This window comes from Glycine max, chromosome 11 (genome assembly GCF_000004515.6).
Source record: "Glycine max cultivar Williams 82 chromosome 11, Glycine_max_v4.0, whole genome shotgun sequence".
NCBI classification, from domain to species: domain Eukaryota; kingdom Viridiplantae; phylum Streptophyta; class Magnoliopsida; order Fabales; family Fabaceae; genus Glycine; species Glycine max.
In genome coordinates this window covers 1,437,316-1,450,622 of record NC_038247.2, presented here as the reverse complement: position 1 = coordinate 1,450,622, position 13,307 = coordinate 1,437,316, and the positions used below count along the sequence as shown (strand labels likewise).

The following is a 13,307-nucleotide window of genomic DNA, read 5'->3' as shown; positions in this document are numbered from 1 at the left end:
TCTGGTTATTATCAAAGTATTTGTGCTTATCAAAATAATGTTCATCCAATTGGATGTTGCTTGCAACAAAAAATTAACGTGAATTGGGCTTCATTCATACTGGCTTTCCCGAGCCTGTTTACAACATTCCAACTTCCAACCAGCCTTTAGTATTTATATTGGGCACTGCTTCTCCGAAGTAATTTATTTTAACATTCATAAATTAAAATTTATTGATGAATTTTATTAAATTATAATTATTATATATTTTAAATTAAATAAACGACAAATATTCTTATTTTTGAATTTTTTTTCTACTTTATAAAAGTAACTATAAAAAAAAGTGGCATATGGAATGCCCCATGATAAATAGTCAGAGGCAGACATTAGATAGCATAACATCATATACTCGTCACACGAGAACGTAAGTTTAATTTTTGTTGCTGATGTTATAATTTTGTATTTTGTAAGTATTTTTATAAGTATTATTTTATTCTTGACATTTGTCATGGTATTAATAAGTTTTTGAAATTCAATTCACCTAAAAATTTAATTTAAAAAAACACTTTGAACTCTGAGGTGGCGAATTTCTTTTGAATCCATCTCGTAAAAAAATGGTTCATAAAGGACAGTATTTGCCGGCATTGTCTTCTGGACTATTTATTATTTGAAGGGATTGTCTTCTGGAATTCCGGCAATTGCTGCTTTTGGTCTTTCAAAATAAAAATGCTAACAGTTTTATCATTCAAAAGGAAATATGTTCAAGCGTCTTTTAATATGAAATTTAGAAGACGATTTTACGTTATTATAAAACTAACAATTTTTATCCTTAAAAAAAACTAAATTTTAATTTATTTATAGTTAAAATCACTCAAACTTTAAACTCGTTTTTTTTTTTACTCCGCTTGGATGATTGAAGCCACATTATTTAGTCTTGGTTTTTTTTCTAGAAGCAATGAGACTAACCATTAAAGTATAGAAATTATCAAGATAGGTTTTGTCTTTTCTAACAAAATCTTATATATAATATATAATTGTGTTGGTGAGATGATTAATTAAATGTAAATATACAATTTTAAAAAAATATTGTTACATTAATTACTTGTTATAAATGTTTTAAAATTTACAATTTGCTTTTTGTTTTAAAATTTTCCTACGATAATTTTTTTCTTACAATAATTTTCTCTTATAATAATTGCTTTCCTTTTTAAATTTTTCATGGATTGTTTTAGAATTGTTTTAAATTACTTGAGTATGATTGCTTGATGCGAAAATTCACCCTATCATCCATTTATTATCAATATTTCACATGTATACATAACTATGTTCAGGAGGATTAATTTAATATAATTCAACAATTTAAGTAAAAAAACTAATAAAATAATATTAATTATTATATTATATCTCCCTTAAAAAAGTATTATATTATATCAACACTCCTTAACTATTACTCAATTACTCAACATGAATTTATTACAAAGCATTTTATTTTTAAATAATCATAATTACATTAATTAATTAATATATATTGATCATAACGCGTGCATCAACTGATATCAGATAGTTTTAACACAACTAATAATTTTGTGTTATTGCGTTTAATATTTCAAGAAATAACTTTGTGGTCAAATAATAATCTTATTGAGTTAAGTATGGATGTTTATAATAAAAAAAGAATACAGTCTAGACTAAAAAAAATATATTGGTCATAGTTATTTAATTAATTTAAAATAGAATATATTAAATATAGTTGTCTTAATTTATATAATTATAAAATTAAAAAGCATGCAAAAAAAAGTTTAATAGTTCGAATGAAATTTCTTACTCTAAACACGAATGATGTAGTCTCCTTCACATATTTATTTTGACGTTATTCTTCTTTTTTATTTTGTGTTTTCTCGTTAGTTTCTTCAACTGTCTAATTACAATTCTAAAATAATGTTTTAGGCCCTTAACAAAGCACTGGTGCCTTAGAAATTGATACATTCTAACTTAACACAAATTAAGCATATCTTACATTTTTTTTTTTTTTTGCTGATAATACCTTACGTTTTAATGTCACGGAGCATTTTAAAAAGACTTTCAAAGTAAAAAAATAAAAAATAAAAACTAATGCAAGGGTTTCCAACGGTTGTTCCACCAAACAAAAAAAAAAGATTTAATATAATATAATTGATGATAATGAAGTAATGTAGATTGATTGATATGTATAAGAAGTGAAGGGAGGTTGCATAATAACTGAAAACGAAGGGGCTATTCTATTCCCTAAGATGGCCAAGTCCATAGAGCAAGAAGGAAGAAGCGGCAAGTGTTTCGTATATTTTCTGGGCGCCTTTGTCATCTTATGCGCACTTGTATTGGTTTTTGCCTCCATATTGCGCCTCAAGAATCCATATCTCAAATTAAGATCAGCTACTTTCAACCAAATCCGTTACAGCGCTTCACCATCACCTTCCTTCAACGCCACCCTCATCATCTTTCTTGCCCTCAACAACCCAACTTTCGGTGCCTTCACTTACGAGAATAACAGCCTCAGTGTGCTCTATGCGGGTCTAAAGATCGCTCATAGCCAAATCAACGGTGGCAGGGTGAGTTTCAGACAAACCAAAGAAATTCATGTTACTGTGAAATTCATGTCCGCTATTGACATTACTTCGGGGTCGTTGAATCTCACCACTAATGTCTTTTTTAGTGGCAAAGTTCATCTGTTTAAGATTATTAACATCAGAAAGACCATTGAAATGCCTTGCTCTATGAACCTCAACTTTACCTCTCACGCAACTCAGGCTATTCAATGCCAATAGCTAATTATTTTTTTTTTCTTTCGTTTAATTTGTACTGCTTGTTAGATTCTTGGTGATCTTTTCCTTTTTGTTTCCATTACATTACATTACTGCCGTACTACGTGCATAAATTTTGGTACATGGTTATAGTTCTCCGAATATTCAGTTGCGAATTCATAACGTCAAATTTAATTTTGCCCACGATGATACGTTTTTTATGGGGGCCCATATTGGCTAACATAAGTCATAAGAGACGCGGTTCCGTTCGTTCCCAATCATTTTCTTGTATTTTTTTTTATATTTTGTTATAAAGAATTTAATTTCAACAATGGACGTTCTTTGGAATTTGGAGTATTTAGAATAGATTTTAGGACTTAGTTTTACTATATACGCATTTAAAGATGTGTCTAATTAAGTTTATAAGTGTAATTTTTATGATGTTTTTTTAAGATTTTAATTTTTTTTTAACAAATTCTACGAAAAATTTGATTAAAATAATTTTATATGATTAAGTTTATGCTTTGGTGTTTATCAAAAAAAAATTTATGCTTTGATTTTCTTTACTTTTATAAATTATAAATTAAAACTGAAACTTTGATAAAGAACATTTGTGTTCCTTAATATAGTGCTTGAAAGTGGATAGTGATCGATTTAGAAGATGAACACGGTCAAGCTTAACAAGTAGATAATGTATTTATTCAGATTTCAGACTATCTAGTAAGTATATATCATTATTGGGCGGTTATAGCGTTACTCGATCAACAATTATTTTTAAGAAAAAACAATTATATTTCCTTAAATTCATTTCTAAAATAATCTAATATCTTATAAATTATAGAAATTTTTATCGTTTGAAATAGAAACTTTTCGGTGATAGAAATTTCTCAACTACTTTTTTCAGAAAAAGTTAGCAATTACAACAAAATTATTTAATACATTTATGAGTGGGGCAAAATTATAAACAACTTTTGAGGCAAAAGTAACCTTCATAAAACCTTGTAAATTGTAATAGAAAAAGCTAAAAATAGTAGGGCATGCAATAGATAGAGCTCCAGTCCCTTCCGTTTGAATGGCAAGAAAGCCAACGCATGTATTGGAAGCAGCAAAGATGGATCTTACGCTTTCTGTGTCACCACGCACATATATAAAAAGCTTGCCACAAGACTCTTTGGCTAGGTGGATTAACTCGTAGAATTTAGTGGCGAATCCATATACTGGAAAGTGGAAAATGAAAAGAAAAAAGAGTTATATAATGTGAAAGTTTTAATTTATTTATAACTTCTGTGAGAAGGCTTTCAGGAAATTAAGAAAAAAAAACTTCTGTGAGAAGTAATTGAAAGCGTGTTCCGTAAACAAAAAAAGGTTTAATTATTCAATACGTACATCCAAATTCGTTGCCTCGAGTGCTTTTTATTTTTTGAGAATTGCGAGTGCTAATAAGAGAAAAGAGAGAGAAGCATCGCAGTAAATAATATCTCACTGAACTTTTTGCTTAAATAAATATTATCTCACTGAAGAATTATTATACGTACGTAGGTTTCGTAAGTAAGAATTTGCCTAAAATTTGCCTTCAACTAGCTAGTAATTGTAACCTTAAAAAAAATTGCTTAAAATTAGTTCACCATATAACTCCCAGAAGTATCTCAGAGCCATAAAAAAAATTTGGACTTTGATTTGGAAATTTCTAAATCATGTTTTGAACACGAGATATATTCTATTCTATACAACTTTCATACAAAAATATGATTTAAAAGTTATAATGAGAATCTAAACACGTTTGGTTCAGATTCTGATAGTTATTTCACCAAAAAAAATAGTTTAGACCACAAAATACATTTTTTGAAAAAAAATAAGTATGCCGAAACCTCACAACACACTTTTCGAAACATTTTTTAAATAAAAAAAGATAATACTAGCAGCTATCTTTGGGACACTCATTAATTAAAAAGTAAAAAGAAAAAAGAAAAAAGAATGGGATGTAAAACTATGAGCTCGAGTTCAGTCTAACACATACTTTCTAGTTTCTAGCTAACAACTTTTCTTCTCAGCTCGTTTATGAAATTAAGTACTGTATATATGGATACTCGATCTGAAATGAATAATATTAGAAGCAGAATGAAAATAAAAGGAGTAAGAGTAAATAATAAAATATCATGATGAGTCTGTGAAAAGAAATTAAGAGATAAAAAAATATAAAGTAATGTGAAAAAGAAAAGAAAAATCCATATATATGAGTAACCCGGCATATGTATTCTCCCCCAAAACAAAAGGACTTAATCTCAGCTTTGTCCTACAAGCCAAAGCAGAAGTTCTCTGGCAAAAATTAAAGTTTCAGTTTCTGAAATTAAGAAGAAAAGAGAAGAAATCATGGCAAAGTCCTTGTCAAGTCCGTCTCCAAACAAATATAACATGACAACAGAGGAAGTGATCACCATGTTCCCATCACGCAAAGAAGAAAAACAAAGCAGCAGCAAGTGTTTGGTGTATGCTTTGGTTGTCCTTGTAGCCATATTGTTCATTTGGCTTGTTTTTGCATCTATCGTGTTGCGCGTGGTTGATCCCCAGATTCAGTTGAAATCAGCTAGATTGATGCACAACACTAAAAATCATAGTTTTTCATCAACTTCTTCCTTGAACGTGACTATGATTGCTCGTGTGTCCCTCACGAATCCAAACTTGTTCGGTCGCTTCTATTACGGGAACAGTAGAGTGAGTGTGCTATATGGGGCTTCTATAGTTGGTGCTTGGGAATTGGAAGGTGCGAGATTGGAGGGTAGAGAAACCAAAGAAATCGATTTCATGGTTCACATGAGGTTCAGCACTAAGCTATTGGTAATAATGAGAAATCTAACCAATGACACTGCCCACTCTGACTCTGCAGGCATGCTTAAACTCAGAAGCTACGCAAAATTAAGTGGTACAGTGCACGTGCTGAACATGGTAAATAAGAAAAAGACCTTAGGAATGGCTTGTATTATGAATCTCAACCTGACCTCATATTCCACACAACATTTCCAATGCTAATACCAACTAGCAAGGTTGTTAATGTTCTTCGTTTTATACTGTATTAATGTCAAATCATTAGAAAGTAAATGTTTCATAATGATCACACTATTCAGGGCTTTAATGAAGAAATCATATTTATCAATAGTAGTAAAATATTTTACATTGACAAATGGCAATTCATTACATTTCAATTTTATAGTCTATGTAGCTGCTCTTGGAAAAAATAAAATAAATAAATTAGAAGAAAATATAAATTTTTAAACTAAACAACAATAACAAAATAACTTTAAAATGTAAATCAATAAAATACTGAGCGCACAAATGCTATATTTAGAGGGAAAACGCCCTCAACGCCTCCACCACACTGGTAGAAAAATCTAATTACACTTTTCTCTCAAAATACGACAATTTGTTGGTTCAAATCGTGTTAAAAAAAATAAAAGTAAATTGTTTTTATATTTGTGTCAAAGAGGAGAAAAGAGGTATATAATAACAATAATTTGACTGGTAAAAAACAACTTAAAGATATCAAAATTAAAGTAACAACTCACATATATCGAAGCAAATTTAACAAATCTCATTGACCTATTAGAGTAAAATTTTAAAAAATATAGAAAATTTAATTTTACCTTTAACATATCCTACAACAAATAATTTATTTTATAAAAACAAAATTAATATAAATAATATATTTTTATAAATTTTAAATTATAAAACAAATATTTACTAACTGCTGCTGCCGCGGAAAGAAAGGATGCGAGATAAAAGAAAATTGAATTGAAAGGAAAGTTAAAAAAAAAACGATTTTTTGTTTCTAAAATAAACATTTCTCTCTCTTTTGTTTATGTTTTCTTTTTACTTCTCTTTTCTTTGTTCCAATCCACATATGCCAAAGAAAATAACTAATCATCAGCCTTTTGAGTGGCATCTGATATTGCTGTTAACTGGTGTTTCATAGTTCATTCAAGCAGCAGATTTTTATCTTGTGTGACTTACACTTTTGCCAACTTAATTGCACATATACTACACATATTAATTGTCATAACTTATAAGTAACAATTTCATATTATGGTTGAAAATAATAATAAAATAATTATGTTTTGACCCACACTTATTTTCATATGGTTCATTAACTATTAACTTTGCTTTTTAACTTTTTCGTTATTATATATAACGTTATTATGTTAATAACTATCTTTAAATTATCAAAACTATTATTGCATGTATACCACTAGAATTATTATACGATTTTTCTGTAAATTTTTTCACATGCATTTCATACAATTTTTTTCTACGGACTACTAATTATATGAACATTTTCTTATAGATATAAAACTCACAGGACATTCTCTTAAAAAAAATCACAGGATATTTTCCCACCAAATTGTATTTTTTCTCCTGAAGGATTTTCATGGACATTTCTACATTATTCACATGAATTCACAGGTAGATTTACTAATGGATTAAAGTTCCTACAAAATTTTAGTTCCTGAAAAGGCTTACTTTCAAAATAGCGGTCTTAAATATATTTTTTTGCATCAATTATTTTACAATTAATTTAACAAAAATATAAGACACACTTACCCAAATACTGAAAAGCATGGATTATTGCTTAGTCCACGAGAAAGTTTGTGGGTTCTATTCAATAAACGAGCGTGAAACGATTCAACGCACAAGAATAAGTTAATAAGCTAACTAAATCTTTTAACATAAAGCAAGTTAAAAGCAGAATAAAAAGATGAGTCGTTATGCAAATGTTAAAAGTTATTTTTCAGCCAAGCACGTATAAAAGAAGGCTTCTCTTTTATTTTATTTTTAATTGCTTCAGTTTTTTAATTTTATTTTTCTAGCAAAATGAAAAAAATATCTATTTGATATATAAATACAAAGATATATAGCCTCAGCATAAATAGGAGGGGGACTATCAAACAGAGTTCAATACAAGGAAGTGTGTGAATCAATTTTTGTAAAATTGATTTTCAAGTAAAATAATTATGTTTGGATGCTTTTATTTTGAAAGTAAGTTTGCTATCGAATTTAGTATAAATTTTTCAACTTAATACAAAAGCTACATTTAATCACTTCTAATCAAATTAAAATTTTGAGACAAAATCATCTTTTACATAACAATACCAAATATTTATATTTCTAAATCATAGTGGTATGCAAGTCACAAGTAGATCAATCTAGTTAGACTTAATGGGGAGTGTCGGAGAAGTATAAAAGTCCTACATCGGGCATATAGTTCCCCTATCTTCTTCCAGCTTTGCGATGATATTCAGGAGAGCTTTCGAAACTCTTTTTTTCTTCTTTTCTTATTGTAGATGTAATAAAAAAAAAATCATTGTGTATTTTTGTTCAGTCCCAAGTTTTAATACATAACGAAAACATGTCTCTATTATTTTGTTGTGTTTCAAAACACATTGAAAACATATTTTTATTGTGATTGTGTACCCAAGTTTGATATTAATTATTAGAGTTGACATTATTGTGTGCACACTATTGACATTCTGATTCATATTTATAATAAAATTATATCTCACGATCAAGGTCATTTAAGATTTTGGTCATATGACACATGGGATTCACTATATAGTATAATAGAAACACATTTCATTTGTATATAAATTCACAATACAAAACAGAAGCGTATTTTTTATTTTATGCCGTCACACTTCCGTAACAAAGTAGAAATACATTTTTGTTGTGACAAATATGCAATTAGAAATATATGTTTCTGTTAAGATTTTTTTTTTTTTTGTAACAAAGGTGAAAAGGTTCAAATGTAAACTTAACAAAAAGAGGGTAAGTATAACAAAGCCCATACCAAGTACGGAATGGAACGAATTGTCTAAGAAATTACCTGTTTGAATATTATATATAATTTTCATTTTTTTCCCCTTCATTAGTTATTTTCCAATATTCTTAGTTTCACTTTTATGCACTTATATTTATATATATTTGACAAAAAAACTATTTTTTCAAATTTCTTTTAACCTTTTTTGATATATAATGGACTATGATTTTGTTAGCTAATGTTAAGAGTTTTTATCATAAATTGAGATAAATAGTCTGCATAGTAGTTGTTTATAGCAATCTCCAACGTTGTTATGACTTGATTTTGTCATAAAATGGGAAGATGAGTTACTGAAAAATCTTATAATTATATACATTTACAGGAAAAAGGCTGAAAAATTCATTTATTTTCAATAATAAATAAATTTAATATTAGAATAAAATGTCAATTTCATCTCTAAAATGTTACTCTCTCTCTCTTAAATGGTTCTTAAAGTAAGAAAATTATATAAATAATTCCCAGATATAAAAAAATATAACAAGTAGTCCTTCAAGTATAAAAAAATTCTATCAATTGGGTCCTGACATTAGTAAAATAAACCAATTAAGTGACTAAACCGATAATGTAATAATCAGGGGGATTCCCTATATATTTATTTATTTATTTATTATTTTAGGGACCAGATAAGAGAGAAGATAATGCTTGAGTAGTTGAGGCCTTGAGGGATTAATATGATGGTTTATTCTTTATTATTATGTAAGAATGAAGAGTACTTGTATTTGAATGAAAATTCTTTTGATATTAAAATATTAAAATATATACAATCGTTATGATTATAAAATATTAATATTATATTTTAATTTGGCTCCTAATAAAAAAAATGCTGATTATGCTCTCCTCTGTCATTGTAGGTAAAGGGAGACTTCGGAAAAAAAAAAATATAGCTGAAAACATTTTAAACGTTTCGAAGTTCAATAATTCGTCTATAAATATGATTCAAAAATCACCACAAGATATTGAAGAGTCATTTGATTTATGATATCATCTAGTGAAATAAGACTTAATTGTAATTGTCATAAATATTTTTTTTCTAAGAAAAAATTTATTATAAAAAATAGCTTAATTTAATTGATGCAGAATTAATCGACTTTATTCTTTGGCTATCCATATTTCATGAAGAATTAACTGGAGGATGATGAATCCCATCCTCCATACAGTGCATGTAATGTGGAACACGTTCTTGCTCATAATAGGGAAACATTTTGTAGCAGGTTTGAAGCGTAAGCACACAAGATCCAGGAAAATACAAGATGTGTTAAATCAGGAAAAGTTATCAATCCTAGAAGCGGGAGACATAAGCTATTTAACTGTCAAAGCGAAATTATACTTAGATTTGTCCTCATCTTCTCATTCGCCTCATTTTGAACTTACGAAGTAACGACTCATATTATTAAGTTGTCTACTTCTAAAACGAAATGACGACAAAGTTTAGTATCATGACATATGCAAGCGGTGGGGAAAATTTTAAGGAACATGATGATCAACGTGCGTGGGCCCATTGGGCTGATGATGGTGGATAGATGGGGGTTCCTATCCAACTTTTAGGAGGACGTGGCAAGAACCCTTAGTAGTTAGTAGGGGTATCTTTGAGTTTGGGGTCCAAATGTGACACAAAGAGACAAATTGAATATACGACGCTATATCCCGACACACACGAATCGGTGCACCAAAATTAATAAACAGACAGTTTCGACACATTGTGATTGCAGAGCCAAAGACCCAAACCAGTATGCACATTGCACAGCACAGATTAGAACATGGCTCCTTCTCAATTCTCCCATGTAAAATTCCATTTCCACTCTCCTCACCTCACCACACACCACACCACACCATCTTTTTCTCTCTTTTTCCTCTCTCCCCCCAAAAGAAAATCCAACTTTCACTGCTCATGTCCATCTCTTTCCCACTTCTCTGACCGACCGCATTTTCCCTTCTCTCGAGTAACTATGATGCTTCATATTATTAAAAGTTTCAAACTTCATGAAATCAACAGCAATAATTATTTGTTGTGAGCCAATCTTTCTACCCACCCCTTGACCGCTAGATCAGGTTTAAAATACCCAATTATGTCTACCCGAAAACATTAGATTCGTGAACCAGCTTTTAAAATATCGATTATTTAGATCTCAAAAAATAAAAAATAAAAATAATGAATGAAGTCAATGGTACTAAGTACCAACCAAAGCAAAGCAATTTGTACACAAGGATGCTATCTGATCTTAGCCTGGCTAGTGGCTAGTGGCTAGTAGCTACATCACAATAGAAATAGACACATAGAGACACGTCCAAGAGAAACATATAGGGAAAAGCTCTGATTCTTCTTTCGCTTTATCGGAAAGAGCTTTACAGTTTACACTACCAAGGAAGAAAAAAAAGAGTCACTAAGCTAATGGATGACGAGCTTCATTCATTCATCTGAGTTCAGAACAAATGATGGTGGCCCAAGACTCAAGTTTTACTATTTTTATCTTGTTCTTTTTCAGTTCCTTGTAGTCTAATCTAAGTAAGAATAACATACATTTATCCTTTTTGCACACTGACACCGGCGGAAGGAAGCAATATTTTCTATGCTGAAAGGCGCTTGTCTTTGGCTTCATTGATGGCTCACAGAACGCGGCAGCTGAGAAGACTCGCACTCTGTTTCAACAAGTACACACACAACACTAGTTATTATTAATTAACTATAAGCATTAAATGACGAAAAAATAAAATACAAAATATATTACCAGGTCTGGATGCATTGAAGGATCTCTTGCAGTGTAAGATGGCTCCTTGAATCCCATCCTGTTGCTGCAACAGCGAATCATCGCGTCGTTTCGAAGACACAAACGCCGCCGGAGGAGCCGCCGCCACCGCCGCCGAAGATGCTGAACGGCTTTTCCCCAAATGCTTGCACACAACGCTAAGCCCTGCAGGTAGTTTCTGACTTTGAGTACTAGTCTTCATCACGTTGGTTTCGCCGCCACCAACACTAACACCTTCTGGTGCGGCGGAGTTTAAGCTGAGTTTGTCGCCGTAGCGGCGGGAGACTCTAATGTAGAGAGGCTTGACCATTTTCAAATACTTTTGCATTACTTCCTTGGAGAAACGTTTTTCTTCGGAAGGTTGGTCCTCGGAGGATTGTTTTTTGTTACCTTTGGAGCTGAAGAGAGAGACGATGGGGACCTCTTCGACTTTGAATTTGACGGTGAAGTGCTTCTTGCCTTTGTGGGCCTCTGGAATCGCGGCGGGTGTGGAATCGGAACCATCGTTGGGCTTGGGCTTCTTGAGGCCCAACATGAAGACGCGGAACTTGGTGGCGGATTTTAAGAGGGAGGCGGTGAACTGAGGCTTGGAGTTAGGTTCGGAATTAGGGTCGACGTGCACCAGCTTTCCCTTGAAGAAGATATCCTCTGAAGGAGACTGCAGGGAAAGGTTGGGATCACTACGATCGTTGCTCGAAGGGGACAGAGTGAACTTAAACTCTCTCTCGCCGTCGGATTCTTCTAAGCTAATATCTTCTTCTTCTTGGGTGTGGTTGGCGTTTGGATTTTCATTTGCGTCTTCGTCGGGCACGGTGAACTCTAAGTCGAAGAAGGGGCCGTCGTCGTCGTTGTTGTCGTTGTCATCGTCGCTTTCGGTTGCATTTTCGTTTTCGACGCCGGTGAGGATGGTGGTGGTTGCGGTGTCTGAAGAGGGAGTGTCGGAGGAAGGTGGGTGTCCGAGAGCACCGCCGCCGCCTCTCCAGTATTTGAGCAAGGTGAAAGCTTCCATGGTTGGGAGAGCCAGTATACACAATTGGGCAGAGAGAGAGAGAGAGAGTGACTTTGCCTTTTAGACAGAGAGAAAGAAGAAAGAGGTTTGGATGGTGGGAGCTTAATGGAGTTTGCAATAGTAATGGGGAGTGGCAGAGGAAACAGAAAGAAAGAGAGGAAGAGAGAGAGGGAAGTTGTTTCCTTTGCTTTTATTTATTTATTAAATTTTGTCAGATTCCTTAGTTGCAGGGTAGTCATGTGACCTCAGACAGATAAATACGGAGGGAGGAGAGAGTAAATTTTGTAGGAAAAATAGTGTACTGTACTCTGAACGAATTCTGTACGCGGGGGTGGGGGTGGGGGTATTATTGTATACTAATCATTATTTAATTTTGGAGTATTACTCATGACCAATCTTATATATTGATTAAGGAATTAAAACTTAAAAAAATATCTATTCAAAAAACATGAAAAAAAAATTACAAAAGGAATTCAATCTTTTTCATAAAAATTAAATATGATATTACAAGATTTATAATATCTATCTATGTTATTCAACTAATTGAATTAGAATCTTTAATATAAAAAATCCAATTTTAATATTCCAATATATATATATATATATATATATATATATATATATATATATATATATATAATCAATAACCGAAGGCCTAAAAGTATGATTAGCATTTGCCTTAATTTTGTAGTGTACTACTAGTAGTAAGTACCTTGCCTCCCGTGTCGGTATCATGAAATCAAACTGGGCGTGTTTTGCGGTATTTCATTATTTATTACTTGTCTGGTGGTCCAAATAGAATATAAGTTTAATTACTACAGTACTTTGATTTTTAAATTTTAAAATGTTTTGATTAGTTATTTTAATTATTAAAATTATATCAATTATTTTTTTCTTCCATAAGTTTAATGTTAATGGCGTTAAATTGA

The 13,307-nt window shown here is 31.2% G+C and overlaps 3 protein-coding genes across 3 annotated transcripts; 2 read left to right on the top strand and 1 right to left on the bottom strand.

The window, feature by feature from the left end:
- The first annotated feature begins 2,249 nt into the window (after positions 1-2,249).
- LOC102669749 (late embryogenesis abundant protein At1g64065) lies at positions 2,250-2,783 on the top strand. The gene has a single exon (XM_006591461.1). It carries the CDS (start codon positions 2,250-2,252, stop codon positions 2,781-2,783), a length of 534 nt encoding a protein of 177 aa, XP_006591524.1.
- Positions 2,784-5,129: 2,346 nt separating this feature from the next.
- On the top strand, positions 5,130-5,786 carry LOC102669620 (late embryogenesis abundant protein At1g64065). Its single transcript, XM_006591460.4, has one exon. The coding sequence runs from the start codon at positions 5,130-5,132 to the stop codon at positions 5,784-5,786; it is 657 nt and encodes a 218-aa protein (XP_006591523.1).
- A 5,138-nt stretch (positions 5,787-10,924) lies between these two features.
- LOC100783671 (probable membrane-associated kinase regulator 2) lies at positions 10,925-12,652 on the bottom strand. Its single transcript, XM_003538641.5, has 2 exons — positions 11,352-12,652; positions 10,925-11,262 (listed from the first exon to the last, which is right to left on the bottom strand). The coding sequence occupies exons 1-2, from the start codon at positions 12,376-12,378 to the stop codon at positions 11,219-11,221; spliced, it is 1,071 nt and encodes a 356-aa protein (XP_003538689.1). The 5' UTR covers positions 12,379-12,652; the 3' UTR covers positions 10,925-11,218.
- Between the last annotated feature and the right edge of the window lie 655 nt (positions 12,653-13,307).

Coding starts and splice junctions, on each gene's coding strand:
- LOC102669749 (XM_006591461.1), top strand. CDS start 2,250: ATGGCCAAGTCCATAGAGCAAGAAGGAAGAAGCGGCAAGTGTTTCGTA.
- LOC102669620 (XM_006591460.4), top strand. CDS start 5,130: ATGGCAAAGTCCTTGTCAAGTCCGTCTCCAAACAAATATAACATGACA.
- LOC100783671 (XM_003538641.5), bottom strand. CDS start 12,378: ATGGAAGCTTTCACCTTGCTCAAATACTGGAGAGGCGGCGGCGGTGCT. Junction 11,263..11,351: donor CTTCAATGCATCCAGACCTG/GTAATATATTTT, acceptor TTGTTGAAACAG/AGTGCGAGTCTTCTCAGCTG.